Source organism: Leptosomus discolor, chromosome 4, assembly GCF_034619465.1.
Source record: "Leptosomus discolor isolate bLepDis1 chromosome 4, bLepDis1.hap2, whole genome shotgun sequence".
Classification (NCBI taxonomy): Eukaryota; Metazoa; Chordata; class Aves; order Leptosomiformes; family Leptosomidae; genus Leptosomus; species Leptosomus discolor.
Window position 1 is genome coordinate 57,717,200 of NC_141394.1, and position 17,138 is coordinate 57,734,337.

Below are 17,138 nucleotides of genomic sequence, written 5' to 3' on the forward strand. Positions count from 1 at the left end.
AGGCTCCAAAGCCTTCCCGGACGGGAGAGAGTAGTTCATTCCATGACATCAGCTGAAGGATAATGCTTTTCTCTGTGACAGTATAATATAAGCTCAAGTCACCAATTTTCTTGTCTGTCCTTAAAATGTTACCAAACATTTTCATATGTAACTCCTGACTCTCCTTTTTCCCCCTGTTCTTACTAGAGCCATCATGTTTGAAATTAAGAAGATTTGCTGCATTGGTGCTGGTTATGTTGGTGGGCCCACCTGTAGTGTTATTGCACAGATGTGTCCCAGTATCAAAGTTACCGTTGTGGATGTCAATGAGGCTAGAATCAATGCCTGGAATTCAGATACGCTCCCAATCTATGAGGTAAACTTGTCTCACTGTTGTCTCTTCTTCCAGCCAGTGTTGTATTTGCTTCTTTCCCACAAGGTATTTCCACATGGCCTACTTCTGGAGCGTGATAAGTATAGCCCAGTGATGCCCTTCAAAAAAGGGTGTTCTGGAACAGCTGCTTGTCACTACTGCTCATTAAAGCAGACTTTTGAAATACCTGCTTGCACCAGATATATTAATATGAAGGGCCTAATAAGAAAAATGTAATTGTGTGTACAGTGAATTGTGCTAAATCATGTGGACTTTCTTTCGGGACCTGATTTAATCAAAACATAGTCCTCTTACTCAGTTACAGCTATTACCTGCTGTGTTGTAGTAGCACAACATGAATGTGTAATACTGAGTGGCAAGCTTTATTCCCATTCTGAATACTGCCAAAATCCAGTCTGTGCTGCCAGTCTTAACCATGTTGTAAGATGGGGGCAGTCATGTTCCTGACTTACTTGTACCATGAACCTCCAATGTGGCCTGGGAAGACTAAGCCAGATAAAATTATTTTTAGATGTATCACACTGTCACTCCTTCATTACAGAATGACTTTAATTTGAAGATACATAAAGCATTTTTCTATTTTGCTTATTTTTTTACTCTCTTTCACCATTAAAGAATAGGTTTCTTTCATTCTTTCATGAGATAGTTTTCGAAGGTTTGAGTTCTTTAATGGCAATGCAAGTTATCTTCACTCAGCTTCCAAAGACAAGGCATGTTGCCTGTTACTAACAGTTACTTGTTTGCTATAAGAAGTCTCCTGAATACTGTCTGTGCTGTGACACTAATGCAGTTTCACGTTAAAATGAAATCTATACTGGACTCTTTAAGTGAAGATGTATAGACCTCCTTTGTCATACATATTCAAAGAAAAATGTGTATAATGGTCAGATTAGCAGTGAGACATGAATAAAGATCATCAAAGGAAGTACTTTGTTTTCTATAAACATTTAGACTGAATGAGTTAGAGTGCTGGTTCTGGCTGGGACAAAGTTAACTTTCTTCACAGTACCCTCTATGGGGGTGTGGTTTAGATTTGTGCTGAAAACAGCCTTGATAACACAGGGATGTTTTAGTTACTGCTGAGCAGGGCTTACACAGAGCCAAGGCCTCTTCTGCTCCTCACGCCACCCCACCAGCGAGTGGGCTGGGGGTGCACAAGGAGTTGGGAGCAGACACAGCTGGGACGGCCGACCCCAGCTGACCACAGGGATGTCCCATACTGTATGGTGTCATGCTCAGCATATAAAGTGGGGGAAGAAGGAAGGGGGGATGTTCGGAGTGATGGTGTTGGTCTTCCCAAGTGACCATTACGCATGGTAGAGCCCTCTTTTCCTGGAGATGGCTGATTACCTGCCTGCCAGTGGGAAAGGGTGAATCAATTCCTTGTTTTGCTTTGCTTGCGTGCATGACTTTTGCTTTATCTGTTAAACTGTCTTTATCTCAACCCACTAGTTTCCTCACTTTTACTCTTCCCATTTTCTCCCTTGCCCATTGTAGGGGGAAGTGAGCAAGTGGCTGTGTGGTGCTTAGCTGCCTGCTGGGGTTAAACCATGACACAGAGCTAATCTTGGCTTGTTTAAAAAAAAAAGCAAACTCACAACATCTGTTTCCTGGAATGGTGTCCTTTGCTTGCAAAGAATGTGCAAAACTGCCAAGAATTAGTTCAGACAGTTGTAAAATTGAGTCATTGCACCATGAGGTTTTTTATATCTTTTGGTTTGGGTTTTTTCTTACCAGCGTCAGAATTTGTCCAGTGGGCTGCCTTTCTGCTTACATCCCAGTAAAACCATAGTTGGAACACCTGATGGGTTGTAACACATGTAATTCTGCCTGTGTTGACCTTTGTTTTCCTTTTAAGTAGGTATTTGGTATGAAGTGAGACAGCAAAAATGTCTTGCATAAGAAAGCTTCTGCTTCAATTTCCTCTCTCTCTCTCCCTCAAGTGAACCTTTGCCTTTCTGGCACTTAAATATCTCATGATAGGCATGTCTCAAGTTGGAGATGTGATTGTCAGGTTACAGTGTATAACTTTATTTTTCAAACAAAGTAAAAGCTTTTTATTTATGACAACTATATCTTAGTTAAGTAATTTTGTAGATCATTCTAATATGGACGATTGCTCCATGTGTACCACATGGCTTTCTGCTCCTCTTGTCCGAGTGAAGACCTTTAAGGGAAGGGAAAGTGTTATGGCATAGTATGTGTCTATGGAAAGAATCTCATCAAACTGTGCCTGTGATTTTTATCCCACCCCCCCACCCGCCCCCCCCCCGTGCAGGTGTACTGCCATGATAAATTTAATCTAGTCCAAAGATGGGTGGTTACCAAAAGGAGTGGTCCTTATCACCTGTTTCTGCTGCATTTCTTCCACTGGATCTGGGCTTGCTAATTTGGCGAAAGGCTTCTTTGTGGGTTGTTTTGTGCTGAATCATTTCTAGATCTGATGTTGGTGAGGTCATGGAATGTGTAGCTGAAGGAAGAGGGAAGTTGGGACCACCTCTTTTGTGTGCGGAATAGGGAATAATTTAAGACTTTACTCTTGAATCTACTTAACATCACCCTATGAGTATATCTTTAATTGTTGCTCATGGTAATAGAATTGAGCATGGGACAACTGGAGCCTAAAATCTGGTTGTGCAAATAACAATTTAGTGTGGCTGAAAGTCTCGAGACAGCATTTGGAGTGTTCTGAATAAGAAGGGGCTTTTTTTACTATATAAATTTGCTGAAGCTTTACTTTACATCTGACAGACTGAAAACATGTCCTATGGGGGGTGGGAAGGGGCAGGGGAGTCCATGTGAAATGATATGCTGTTTTGGCATGCAGTTTACTGTTCTAACTGCATCAACCTTAATTGTTTTTTTTCTGTTTTTTTTTCAGCCAGGGTTAAAAGAAGTGGTAGAATCCTGTCGAGGAAGAAACCTCTTCTTTTCCACCAGTATTGATGATGCCATTAGAGAAGCTGATCTAGTATTTATTTCTGTAAGTTTAGGGGGAGAAGGTGGTTGTATGTCGCCTTTGGGTTTTTTTTCCCTTATCAAATCATTATGTTGCTCTTATGTTAGGAAGAGGCCTTTGTTTTGTCTTGTAAGTTCAGTTAGCAACGTCATGTCACTGTATCACAGTTTTCTCCTTGTCTTTCTGTGTACTTTGTTTTATTTTTATCTGTTTCTTTTAGCCAGTGGAATGTTTGACGAATAAGCAGGCTCTAAGTCAAAATGATAATGTTGGTGTTTAGCTTGGTTAGGTGTATGGGGCCGTAGAGCAGAATGTAGTGCATATCTGTCATTGCAGTGCACTGCTGAAATCTATGGGACTTTAATAATATTGATATGGTTCCTAGATAGGGATGCAAAGTCATACGCTGATTATTGGGTTACAGAGATGACTTATTTCTAGAAGCTTTTTAAAAAATGTGTATTAATAGAAGAGGGGCTGGCTTTATTTTCTAGTTTTAATATTTCTAAGCTGTTGACACCTCTAGGAAGAGGATCCAGTCAAACAGTGTGACCTTTTGTAATCTAGAAGGTTGTCTAATGCAAAATCCAAAAGAACTGATTGCTGTTCATCTTGGTAGGCCACAGTAAGTTGTTTTTTTTGTTTTGGTTTGTTTTTTTTACTCAAGTCCTCTTTTCTTGAGAGCTCCTCTTTGTTAGGACACCTCAATACAGAGCTCTCTTTCTGATAGTATTTTTCTCTACTCATTAAGTCTGAAATGAATGCTACTTGGCTGGATGACTGCCACTAATACAGCCCATATATTGCCACCTGTCCTTGGCTTAAAACGTACTGTTGTGTTTACACATTGTTGTCACTTCTTTCAGTTTGTAATGAAAAGGACCCTCTGTCTTAATCGAAGTGACGTGTTTTCCCTCATGTTGCCTTTTCTGTGTACTTCAGTACAGTGATTTTCAGCAGCTCTGCACTTAAGTTTCACTGCAAAGTGGGTTTAAACTATAACTGCCTCACTAGCTGCAAGGCTTTTGTGGATTTTTGCACTCTTAATGGGGGACAGGAAGCAAAAGGTGGCTGGCTGTAGTAGTGAAGAAATTTCTGGTGTTTCCAGAATAAGGACTAGGTGTCATCGAAGCCTGCAGACCTGCTATGAATTGCTCTTGTTTAAATTCTATTTAAATAGAGGACAATGAGCTTTCTTTAGAAGACTAAATGGATAGATGAGAAGGTTAATAGTTGTTCATCTGAATGGTAACTAGAATAATTCTGGGGTAGAACTAAGCTGGACTCTGGGAAGGAAAATGTCTGTCATTCTTAAGAATTTCACCGTGTCAGTACCTCTTGTGTTAAAAGACCTGTAACATTTCTTCCCCCTACATGTATTTATAACTAGGTTAACACTCCAACAAAGACCTATGGGATGGGAAAAGGCCGAGCAGCTGATCTGAAATACATTGAAGCTTGTGCTAGACGCATTGTACAAAATTCAAATGGCTATAAAATTGTCACTGAGAAAAGCACAGTTCCAGTACGTGCTGCGGAGAGCATTCGCCGAATATTTGATGCTAATACTAAGCCTAACTTGGATTTGCAGGTAAGCGTAATCTTTGAGTTGTGTATTTAAACACTGGTTGTTGCTTTTGCCTTTTATCTGCTATTTATTTCTGTGCCTCTAGGTGCTGTCTAACCCAGAGTTCCTGGCAGAAGGAACAGCCATCAAGGACCTGAAGAACCCAGACAGAGTACTTATCGGTGGAGATGATTCTCCAGAGGGACAGAAAGCTGTCCGTGCTCTTTGTGCTGTTTATGAACACTGGGTGCCCAAAGAAAAAATCCTCACAACCAATACCTGGTCATCAGAGCTTTCTAAACTGGTTAGTGTTACTCACTGCTGTTGTCTGCAATGAGCAAAGGGTGTAAGTGAGACAAAGCTCAGAAGCAGAAGTTCACTGACACATGCAGCTAGAAAAGACAGACCAAATATGTATGTGAAAGGATATTCATCTTTTCCAGTTATCTCAGCTGAGCTAATAGATAATATCAACTTACCATGAAATCCTTTTCTCACTTTTATTGCTGTGTTAGTTACTACTAAGAGTAAACCTCCAGTGCTGCAGAAACTGGTTACCGTAATAAAACAGTTCAAACTCAAAGTTAGGCCTTACACTATTTTCCTTAGATCCCATTAACTGGCACTTATGCATTGACTAGTTTGTCACCATGTTGTATCTCAACAGAGTTACATAGATACTAAAGTAATCCTTCCAGTAGTAACTCCCTTTGGTCTGTGGGTATCTTGGTTTCTGGAAAAATCAAGTTCTCTGTACTAAGTTTGGGGTTTTTTTTTACAGGCAGCTAATGCTTTCCTTGCCCAAAGAATCAGCAGCATTAACTCAATCAGTGCTCTGTGTGAAGCTACAGGAGCAGATGTTGAAGAAGTAGCAAGAGCTATTGGAACAGACCAAAGAATTGGAAATAAGTTTCTCAAAGCCAGTGTTGGTAAATGAAGAATCCCTTTTTCTTTTTGTCTTCTGGGCTTCTGTTTAATGGTGCAGTAGGTCTACTAGTAGTGTTTTGAAGTGATCTGAGACTCCAAAATCTGCATCATGAGTGTGTGAAAATAATGCTGTAGAGTACTAGCATAAATCTGTTTTTCTGGTAAAATGTCTAGGACTGAGGTTGCTCTAGACCCTGGCAATCTGAAACCCTAGAGTTCAGAATGCATGACTTATCCTGCCTGGGACACTGGAAAGAAAAACTGTACCTTTATTTTTCTGATACATCATTGATGATAGTGCTCTCCAAGATGTCTCCCAATTGTAACTGCTGCAATTTTGTTTGGGAGTTGCTACCAGTGCCCTGAGGAAAGGGATGCCTCAAGGTCAGAATGTGTCATGGCAGCTTCTAATTTGTAGGATGAATTCAGTTTTTTAGACTGACTAGAGAGTAAGATGTGATAGTGGTGATCGGTACCAGAGACTTTCAAACTTGAGAAACAAGGCTAAAGCCTGCCTATATGGCTACAGTCTTCATGATAGAAAATGTGAGTGACTTTAAAATAATCTTATTAAATATAACCTCTCTTAGAGTCTATGCAAGAGTGAAAAGTAGCTAGCAAATACATTACCAAAATTCCTATTAGGTTATTAGAATTCTTTCTACAATGTGTTGCTTCTGGGACTCTTCTGAGCAAAGTTCTAGGGGTCAAGGATCCCTCTAATTGTCTCAGTTCTCCCTTAGTCAGCTGTGATGACCTTTGGTTCTTGGCAATGATTAGATCTCCATTTGGGGGTGGGTGAGGAAAGAACCTAATCTTAACATACTTGTTCTGAGAAATATTAATCTAAATCTCTAGGTGTGGGGAGAGCAAACCCAGGAGCTTGTCCATCCACTTGTAACAATAAGAAAAACAAACAAACAAACCCAAACAAAAAACCCCACACCCTAGGGGCTATCTTAAATGTTTCTGTGAGACTGGGTTAAAACTTCCATTGACTTCAGTGGGACCTGAAGCAGATCTTAAGCCTTCTGTGACTGACAAAGTATGTAGGTCCAGGAGCTGGATTTTGAGAGATTCTTAATGCTTTCATTTACTTGCAGTGAAATACTGAGAGAAATTACAATGCTGACTATGTCAATGGTTGCCAAACACTACTTGATTCCAAAGGCTGGGTTAGAATCATACCTTAGTCACCTGTAAAATAACCATTTTCTCTTTCAGGGTTTGGAGGTAGCTGTTTTCAGAAGGATGTCTTGAATTTAGTGTACCTCTGTGAGGCACTGAACTTACCTGAAGTAGCCCGCTACTGGCAACAGGTACAAGTTCTTCACTAATTTTTTTGAGGAGGTGGTGTTTCTTCAGCGTTCAGCTTTCAGGCACTGAGCTTTGAGCATTGTCCACATGATCAGTGTTTCAGCTTTAAGGAGCAGATACCTTGATCATCTTTACATTTCAGGGCCCTCAGCCTAACACTGGCATTCGATATTTGTGGGTGCTTAGGCTTTTTTGATGTGAATTAAGGTGTCTGGATCAAATGGATTGGGAAGCCATCTAGAAGTGGCCATAGAAAATGTGAAGTGCAAGCATGTCTTGACTCCTGTCTTCCTTTTGCAGTTGCTTAGTTCTGTCTGCTTTGAATTCAGAGCTTATGATCTTTTTCTCAGGGTCTACTTTTATAGTTCATTTTCTGAAAACACAGCAAAACTTGCTGTTCTTTTAAATAAACATGGTTGCTGCTCTTCCCTGGTTAATTGTAGGAATGGTTGGGAAAATGTGTCCGTTCTCAGGCCTAGCACCAACACAGCAATATCAGGATGCGCAGTATGTACTAGCAAGTATTTCCCTATTAACCAGTGAAAGCACATTACCCCTCTTCCCAGTCCTGACTGAGGAAGCAGCTTTGACACATACATGGTATGGTCAGAAGAGCCTTGGTTTTGTCCTGATTTAGGCTAAGGTGATGAAGTACAAGGCTGCTTACCAGATGCCCCCAGAATACTAGGCACACGATTTGCCTACCTTATTAGCAGTTCTCCTTTTTTTTTAGTCTTCCTTTTGGCTAGCCTTTTTCCCCTCGCTCTTCTCCATCCCAGTCTGTTGCCAAATAAACAACCTGCCCGTAATTACTCTTTCTTCACCGGTCAGTTGTGCCACATCCACGCTGAAGTCCAATATTTGTTATGCCATAATCTAGGTCATTATGGCCATGTGGTACTGTTGATGGGGTTACTTAGGCTCTGTTGGCTTTGCAAGGTTCTCTTCCCCAAAAGGTCACTATTACTCCCTCCAGTTGTCTGAAGTTTGGCTGGATCTCACTCATAATTCCGCCATAACTGTTTGTAAAACTCAGCCATCTCTCACAGTGCTCTCTGACTTCAGTCAGCTTCTTACATTATCTGTGACACCCATTGGCTTTCTACATCCTGTTCAGATAGTTTAACCTCCAGCCAGGGGCTAGTCAGCAGCCTAGTTACTTGCTTGCAAGTATAACTCTTGCATTAATTGCTTGGGACAAGGAAGACATGGGTTTTATGCTGTGTGCCTGTGAAGAGGTTCAGATTGACATCTTCCTTAAAAATGTACTTCATTAGGATAGTCTAGTCTCTCTTCACTGATGGGACTGCAAGCCTCTCCACCATGGACTAATGCACTGCATGAACCTTGTGCTAGCAAACAGGAGAGGTTTGGTTCAGACTTGGGTGCATTGGTGCAGTAGGAAAGAGGAGGAGCCCTAGGTTCTGATATTTTCTTCAAGAACTACTGCTTTTATTCAGTATAAGATGTAAGCAGACAAGCATCCCTAGAGCAGAAGGAACTGCAGGAACTAACCATGTTACCACACTGATAATCTGATGAATGGGGAAAAACTAATACTCTCTTGAAAGAGACAACCTGGTTTGGCTCTGTCCTTTGAGATCACAAGGGTCCTTCTCCAAATGCAGCCTACTTGGTATCTTGGCAACCCAAAGACATAGGAACACTTAGTTTGCTCTGTGTGGAGGTGGTTTTTTATTTAACAAAAGTCTAAAAGGTGCATTGTTAATGTAAACAAACCAGTTTAAAGCTTTTAATGCTTTTATGTTATCTTACTCTGTTTTAAGAGCAATTCTTTGCAGTATTTCTATATGGCTTATTAACCTGTGGACAAATCAGATAGTAAGAACAGCTGCTGTAGAGTTAGAATAAGGTGCTATGCTCGGGTAGTACACCCCTTATCTGCACCTTCTGCTTCCTCAGAGCACTGTCATCTTGCAGAGGTCCACCTGCCCCAGCCCACACTGGTTAAGTCATGTAATACACACACATGTGCACCTGTATAAGCAACTGTGTGAAGCCCTTCTTTGTGGCCTGGGCACTGCACTGTCAGCAGCTTGCCCCAGTGCATGCACATGGGAGACCTCGGACCAGTCTGAAGACAGGATGCAAATTCTGGAGCATATGCTGATCAGAGAGCAGCCCCAGAATTCTAACTTTTATTCTTTCTGGCCTTTAGATAGGACAGGGCTCTCTAATATCAAAATCTTCATTCCTTGGAAACATACCTACAGACAGAAATGTCTCTTACCCTGTCAACTGATACTTTTTTCCCCTATCACCACCACATTGAATTACATAAATCTCCCTGCTTTAATTTCTTTTCCTCAAATAAATCTCCAATATCCTTCTACTGTATAGTTTATATCTTACATTTTGTAGGCTGCAGCTGTTCATTCTTGATTTGGGTTGAAAGTCTGAAAACCGAGAGGGAAGTCTAGTTCTTTTCTCACAGTTGTTATACATGCAATGTGCCCTTGTGGCCAAGAAGGCCCATGGCATCCTGGGTTGCATTAGGAGTGTGGGCAGCAGGTCGAGGGAGGTTATCCTCCCACTGTACTCTGCCCTGGTAAGGCCACATCTGGAGTCCTGTGTCCAGTTCTGGGCCCCCCAATTCAAGAGAGACAGGGAGCTACTGGAGAAGAGTCCAGCAGAGGGCTACAAAGATTATTAGGGGGCTGGAGCATCTCTCCTGTGAAGAAAGGCTGGGAGACTTGGGGCTCTTTAGCCTGGGGAAGAGAAGACTGAGCGGGGACCTTATCCACAGTTATAAATATCTAAAGGGTGGATGTCAAGAGGATGGGGCCAGGCTCTTCTCAGTGGTGCCCAGTGACAGGACAAGGGGCAATGGGCACAAACTGGACACAGGAGGAACTTCTTTACTCTGAGGGTGACAGAGCACTGGAACAGGCTGTCCAGGGAGGTTGTGGAGTCTCCTTCCCTGGAGATACTCAGAACCCATCTGGATGTGTTCCTGTGTGACCTGCTCTAGGCTAACCTGCTTTGGTGGGGGAGTTGGACTAGATGATCTCCAGAGGCCCCTTCCAACTCCTACCATTCTGTGAAGTGTAGGTCTGGTAATGGGATGTCCATGTGACATCAAGTACTCTAACACTGAAATTGCTTTCAATGTTTCTGCCTAGGATACAGCAAGTTGTAGATTCAAAAAACAAAAGAGCAATCCAGAAAAATACCAGACTTTGAACTAGATAATGCATGATAGTATGTGTGTACATGCAGCTACAGTCACTGATGAAAATAGGATTTGTCTCAGAATTTGATAAATAAACTAATTTTATTTTTGGGTTACTTATGATACTGAGTAAAAATACTTGGTTTTCTCTCAAGCCCCTTATCAAACTTATGTGTGGGTAGCTTGTCTTGATTGTTAATAGAATCTGTTTATAGTTTAAAATGGCTCCCATCTGTACCATCATGTTTTATATAATTTCAGGTAATAGACATGAATGATTATCAGAGAAGAAGATTTGCTTCCCGCATTATTGACAGCTTGTTCAATACTGTCACTGATAAGAAGATTGCTATTTTAGGCTTTGCATTCAAAAAGGATACTGGGGACACAAGGTAGGAAAGCAAATTCAGTTCACTAATGTGGATTCCCTACAGTAGTCACCAGCTATGCAGCTAAACCCCCTAGTTGAATTGCATTAATAAAACTAGATCAGATATGGGACCCTTAACCTCTTTTGAGTGAATTGTTTTGTAACAAGGATTAGTCTGTCTTAAATGGGTGAGACAATCGATTCTTGACCTTCATAACATACACAAATCATTCAGAAGCTAGAGCAGGTAACTGTAGTCCTTATTAACTTGCATAAGCAGAGACAGATTTTTGACAGAATCCTTCCATTCTCCACAGAAAAGAGTGCAATTCTTGCAGCTGGCTCTAAATTGCTATGTGAAGCCAAAGTTTCAGCTTTATTTCCCAAAGGTGCTTAATTCTACTTTCCTGTAAAGCTCAAACTGGATACAACTCTCCAACTACAGGGAACTCTCCAATTGTGGGGAATGCTTAAAGCTTGATTATGGTCAGTAGGAGTCCTGGGGCTTAGTGTGTCTCTTGCATGATTCAGCAAGAGATGTAAACTTGTTCTTTATACTACTCTCCTTGGTGTCCCTCGAGATTTCACGTTTGCTGCTGGCATGGATTTACCACTAAAATGTTTAGTGTAAAACTGGCATAAAAGCTCTGGCATTGCATCTTGTGACACTTGAAGATTTTCACTACTTAGAACATGCCACCTGGTTATTTAACTGATTGATTCACATCCCTAGAGAGTCATCCAGTATCTACATTAGCAAGTATTTAATGGATGAAGGAGCAAAGCTCCATATCTATGATCCTAAAGTACCTAAGGAACAAATCATCTTGGATCTCTCACATCCAGGTGTCTCAGAAGATAACCAAGGTAAGAATGCTTATGTAAAGCTTATTTTCCCCTCCTTTCCTCCCCACCTTATTCTCAAAATAGGCAAGGTCTGTTTAAATACTATAAATTCATTTTCATATTTTCACCGTGGCAAGTGGTGTAACCAGTTGGTTACACTTATTAGAAGATTGTTGTAGCTCAGAGGATTGCTGTAACTCTTCCCCTGTTCCCCGTACTTTCATAGACAAATGCTAATTCTGTGCTATTGTGTATTTTTCTTTTGATAAATATTCATTTGAATATGTGCAAATAATTTTCTCTGCATAATCAAAAGGAAGAGAAGGAATAATGCCCAGAAGTAGGAGAGACTAGTGTTGTTCTGTCAGCTTCTTTGTGTCCTGAGTCCTATCTTGCCTTGGTTCTTGCTTGCATATCTAAATTAGAAATAAAGAAATAATTCTGGAATTCACTGTAGAGCATTCTCCCTCCGTATCACTTCCAAACTGATTCCCTTAAATTCAAGAAGACTACTTTGAAGTAATCATCTAGGACTAGAAATTTTTGGGGGAGAAGCAGGGGGATTTTTGTGAGGGTTTTTTTATTTTATTGGAGAGGGGAAGAATGGAGATGATGATGGATGGATGGGGGAAAGTGATGGATCAGGCTTCTAGAGGTGAAGAGAATGGAGGAAAATGAGCTATGCTGAAGATTGAAGGGTGTATATTATTTGACATACCCTTGAATTAAAGGGGGGGGGGCAGGAGTGTGTCTCTAAGCAGCTGCTGAGGCAGTCAGAGGATGAAGGCAGCCCCTAGTGAGCCATGTGCATCTTCCCTAGTGTGAACTGTGTTAAATGGGAATTGTGATGTGCTGCTGTTGTACAGGCAGTGGCCTTTGTGAGAGTTGGCATTTGAACACTCCACAGTAACTTCTAATTCTAGAGATGCCCTTGACACTTTAAATCAAATTTGAATGCTTAACTTCAAACATGCAAGTGCTCTGACTCTATTCAGATGCCATGTACAAGCTGCTTTCATTTAAATAAGTGAAATCAAAGTGAAGAACATCTTGATAGAAAACATCTCTAGGTGAAGGATGTGAAGCTCCTTGTTTGTCTAGGGCAAGGAAGGAAACTCATTTGCCAGGAGTGCACCAGATTGATGCTTAAGATGTGTGCAGAATAAACCTTTATTTTCCTTCTGTTGCAGTGTCTCGGTTAGTCACTATCAGTAAAGATCCCTATGAAGCCTGTGATGGAGCTCATGCCCTTGTAATTTGCACAGAATGGGACATGTTTAAGGTAAAAGTTATCTTCAATTTCAACTAAAGAAAAAAGAGTGAGTGTTATGTTAATCATTTATTCTGCCTGTCTTAATTGCCCTTTACAGGAGTTGGATTATGAACGTATTCATAAGAAGATGCTGAAACCTGCATTTATCTTTGATGGTAGGAGAGTTCTAGATGATCTGCACAATGAGCTACAAGTCATTGGCTTCCAGGTAATCAGCTGGGTGATGCTGCTGCTTATGTTTCTTTCGTCCTGTTCTCCTCTGTCTTGCTCTCTTTCTCTCTGCGGTGGCTGAGTAGCAAGGGGAAAAAACCTCTTCAGCTGACGATTTAAATCTAAACCCATCTGTATTTAAGTCTAACTAGTGCTGTCTTCCTCCGTTACCTTAGTATTTTCATAGGCTGATGCTCTGTTAAAATCCAAGTTACAACAGCCTGTGCCATTGACATTCAGCAGTATAAGCATGCCTTAGAATCAGAGAAGCATTTAGGTTGCAAAGGACCTTTAAGATCAAGTCCAGTCAGAAACCTAACATCTGAATGCTGTTCTACCCTTCTTTGGACCAGCAAAATCATGCAGAGTTAGGAGACAGGTGCAAAAAACCTCTAAACCTTGTTCCCGAGTTCATTCTAGGTAATCGGCAGGATGTTTGACTCTGAAACTAGCCCCTTCATGGTTTCCTCAAGTCTGCAGTCTTTGCTGCTACCACCCAGCAGAACAGCTGAGCTTAGCATTTGGTGTATGTTATAACCTGCGCCACAGCCCCTACCTGGAAACTTACTTTACCACCACCAAACTGAAAAGCGCCATTTAAAATTGGCACTAACAGGATGGCAAAACACTTCCTTCAGAAGTAAATGTAAGCCGTAAACACCCTTCTTGCTCTTCACCCAAGTCATAAGCAGGTTTACCTAAGGCATGAGACTTCAAGCCAGACAAGGTGTAATGCAGGTAAGGCATGTTTATCAGCCAGTGAGATCCTCCACTTGGACAGACTATTAAGAGAAGTTTTGGACTCTACTCCCTGAGCTCTGCACAACAAGGCTGGCTGGCATGGGAGATGAAAGCATTGTACACAGAGGTGTATCTGAAGAGTGAAATGCTGAAGTGTTACATGGGAGGCTGGAGGAGATGGTTGATTAGTCCTTTTAAATTGATTAATATCAGCCAGAAGATCAAAACAATGGTGTTTGTTTACACCAAAGAGAGGACCCAGAAGTAAATGCTTACCTTCTTAGCTTATTATTTGCTATTACTTAGCAAAATACTTTATCAAACTGTAACTGGTATGATATTTCTCCTAGGAACTTCTCTTCTGAAGTCTGTGGTTTAAAGCCTTTCCAAATCAGACTGTAGCTCTGTGTCTCAGCTCTTGGGTGACTTTTCTCTTCTATGAAATTCTAGTTGAATGTTTAAGCAGTTTGCGAGTTTGCCATCCAGAATCCTGCTTGTCATCCAGGTTGATTATCCAGATTTTTCATCTAGAATATCATTACAAAGGCATTCAACAATTGACTATTGACTATATTCTTTGTATAGAATAATAAAAAGGATTTGGTCTTAAATGGACAACCCCAGAATTTAATTTTTTAGGTCTCTGGTCTTTTTAACTGCCCTTGTTAAAAGCTACTGCGTAGACGGCCTGATGCCAATAGCAATTCCATTACATACAATCCAAATTTATTCATTTGAGCTGTTTAGTTTTGGTTTTTTTTTTCTCAAACTGGAATTTTAAAGAGCATTAAAAACATCTACCATTTCAATTATAACCTGTTTCCCAGTGGAAGCTCAATTCAGGGAATATGAATGTGCAGCTCTGTAATTCTAGGTAAAGTAATTCCTGACTCCAGGAAGAAATCTGCTTATGTCTTAAGTGGGGAAAGCAGAGTAAGCCTTGATTGAAGGGCTTGAAGCACTTCTAGCATGGACAGAATTTGACTAATACTAAAATCACCAAAACCCTGAATAATCTCATAGAAGCGTCTCAGCCAGACATAATCAGGACAAAATCTGAGCCAGATCAGATGCATGTTTCAGTTGTATTTCATTCTGTGCACTCCTGAGTACTGTGATACTTGCTTGATTGCTATAGGCATTCTCTCTTGGTATTTTTTCCCCTAACTACACACAGGTATTACAAGCCTGTTCACAAACACTGTATAAATTGATTTAACCAGTCAATTGAAGCTGTTATGGGCAAATATGGCACATAACAGCTCACACAACTCTGAAAACAGTTGTTCAAGCAGTTAACTCGGATATCTGTCTACAATATATTAATCAAATTTCTGTTAAATTTAAAGTAGCTGAAGTATTTTGTCTTTTGATACTTTGCATCTGACCTGCACTGCTCACTCGAGGAAAGCTACAGCTCTCCTTATTTACTGCGTCTGAACTGTTTGCTAGTTGGTGTGTTGTCCTCTACAAGCTCTGCTCTTAGTGATTTACACTAGTCTGACCTAGAAATGAGGGGAACCCCTCTCACTCTTTGAATTTTGCAGTACCTGGCTTGTATGTGTTGGCTTTGGTACATGGTTTCTCTTATATAGTGGGCTGCCTTTAGCCTTTCAGAGTTGTATTGTTTCAATAGCAATCTCCTGCATTAAGGAGGTGGAAAAGCTGCTTCTATCCTAATTTACTGGGTTTAAAATTTTAGAGAAAGGAGGCTGACACCACATTTTATGAATACCCAGAAACATTTTATGATATTTGTATTGATAGTCCTATGGAAGCTGAGGCACGTGAATGTTCAAATTAGCAAGTTGCAGCTTTAAATAGGCCAAGCAGGCACCTGTGAAAGGCTGTTTTTAAAAAAACCTTTTTGCAACTCCGATTCCAGAAGCTGTCCCTGGGCACTCTGTGCTTTGTGGCTTGTACTATTCTAGTATTGAAATTGTAGTCATGGTCCTGGATTTAGTCTGTAGATTCCTCGTAGGCTGACATGATTATGTTAGCTTGCCACACTCACTTGTTACATGTGTTTTCTCTTTCAGATTGAAACAATTGGGAAGAAGGTGTCAGCCAAAAGAATTCCTTTTGCTTCTTCGTGTGAAATTCCCAAGTTCAGCCTGCAGGACCCACCTGTCAAAAAGCCTAGAGTATAATGTTTAATAGGTACTGAAGGAATTCTGTGGACCTTCTTAGTGATAATAACTGTAAGCCTATGCTTTTTTTAAGGAAAGATATTTTTCATAAACTAAACCAATTTTACACTAGAAATGGTACCTTGTACATGTGAATTCAATCTATTTTCAAATCTCTATTTTTATAGCAATTTTTTTGGTTACTGAAGATGGTACAGACCTGTTTTTAATAATGAATCATCCTTTAAGTGGAAAAGTTACCTTCAAACAGCAGATTTCTGCTTCCAGAAATATTCCTAATCTGCACTTTAAATGTTTAAAGTGATACAAAAGCAAAATAAATAGAATATCTTTTTACTCTAGTCCAGTTATGAACAGTGATCAGGAACTCTGGTCTCACCAATTTTTCACTTTCTTTTGGGGTAGTTCTTTGCCCGGTTACATGCTTGCTCTAACTGGCACTTAAGTAAAAAAGATAAGTTCTAAGTGAATTTGGCATGATTTGGGTCAAGCCCTAAAGTAGAGCTGGAACAATAATACCCCATTCCTGGCTGGGATCGGTTGGCACTGGTGCGGTCTAACTGCAGCTGTTGGGAGGCCAGGTAGTTCTGCAGGTGTCCGCCACGTAACCAATGACCATGGGCTAGCAGCTATACACTGATCCACAGGCAGATCTTCACTTCTGATTCTTCAGTTGTCTTGCTTACATTCCATGTGCAGCCACATAAATTACTGATCTAATCAGATTCCTGGGGCAAGTTTTTCCTAAGTTACAGCGATACAGCCCATCTTCAGCAGAGGAGCATTCTGCGTGTTTGAACACTGAATTTAAGCAGAATTACCTTAATTTGTCAGTCCAAGTAGAAAGTAAATATTGGCTTCAAAGCTACCCAATGGTTATCTTTTTTTCCTTGCTTTCTGCTTACACACTTCATCTGAAAGCAGCTTTCTTAATGAATCTGCAAAAATTATTCTCTGCTGTTAAATTATTAAAAATAAAAATTCAGCCCCATAAGTTAGTCCACTTGCTACCTCATTTAATTAGCAGGAATGAATACTTATGTTACCTTGGTATTTTTGCCTTTACTATTACTTTATTTCTACTTGTTTTTATTATTCTCAGTTGGCCAGTGCTATTAAAATCCTTGAGATGACAGAGTTTGTTTGGCTTGTTGCATGGGGTTGTGAAATGGAGGGGAGGATAGAGAAGGGTGGCCATGAACAGGTTTCAGG

The 17,138-nt window shown here is 40.6% G+C and overlaps 1 protein-coding gene across 2 annotated transcripts; it reads left to right on the top strand.

The window, feature by feature from the left end:
* The first annotated feature begins 193 nt into the window (after positions 1–193).
* UGDH (UDP-glucose 6-dehydrogenase) lies at positions 194–15,926 on the top strand. Of its 2 annotated transcripts, XM_009952706.2 has the most exons (11): positions 194–355; positions 3,255–3,356; positions 4,723–4,923; positions 5,006–5,203; positions 5,681–5,828; positions 7,051–7,145; positions 10,598–10,728; positions 11,440–11,573; positions 12,743–12,834; positions 12,923–13,033; positions 15,816–15,926. In XM_009952706.2, exons 1-11 carry the CDS (start codon positions 194–196, stop codon positions 15,924–15,926), a joined length of 1,485 nt encoding a protein of 494 aa, XP_009951008.1. The 2 variants fall into 2 exon arrangements, with proteins under 2 accessions (XP_009951008.1, XP_009951009.1); XM_009952707.2 differs by lacking the exon at positions 4,723–4,923.
* The last annotated feature ends 1,212 nt before the right edge of the window (positions 15,927–17,138 follow it).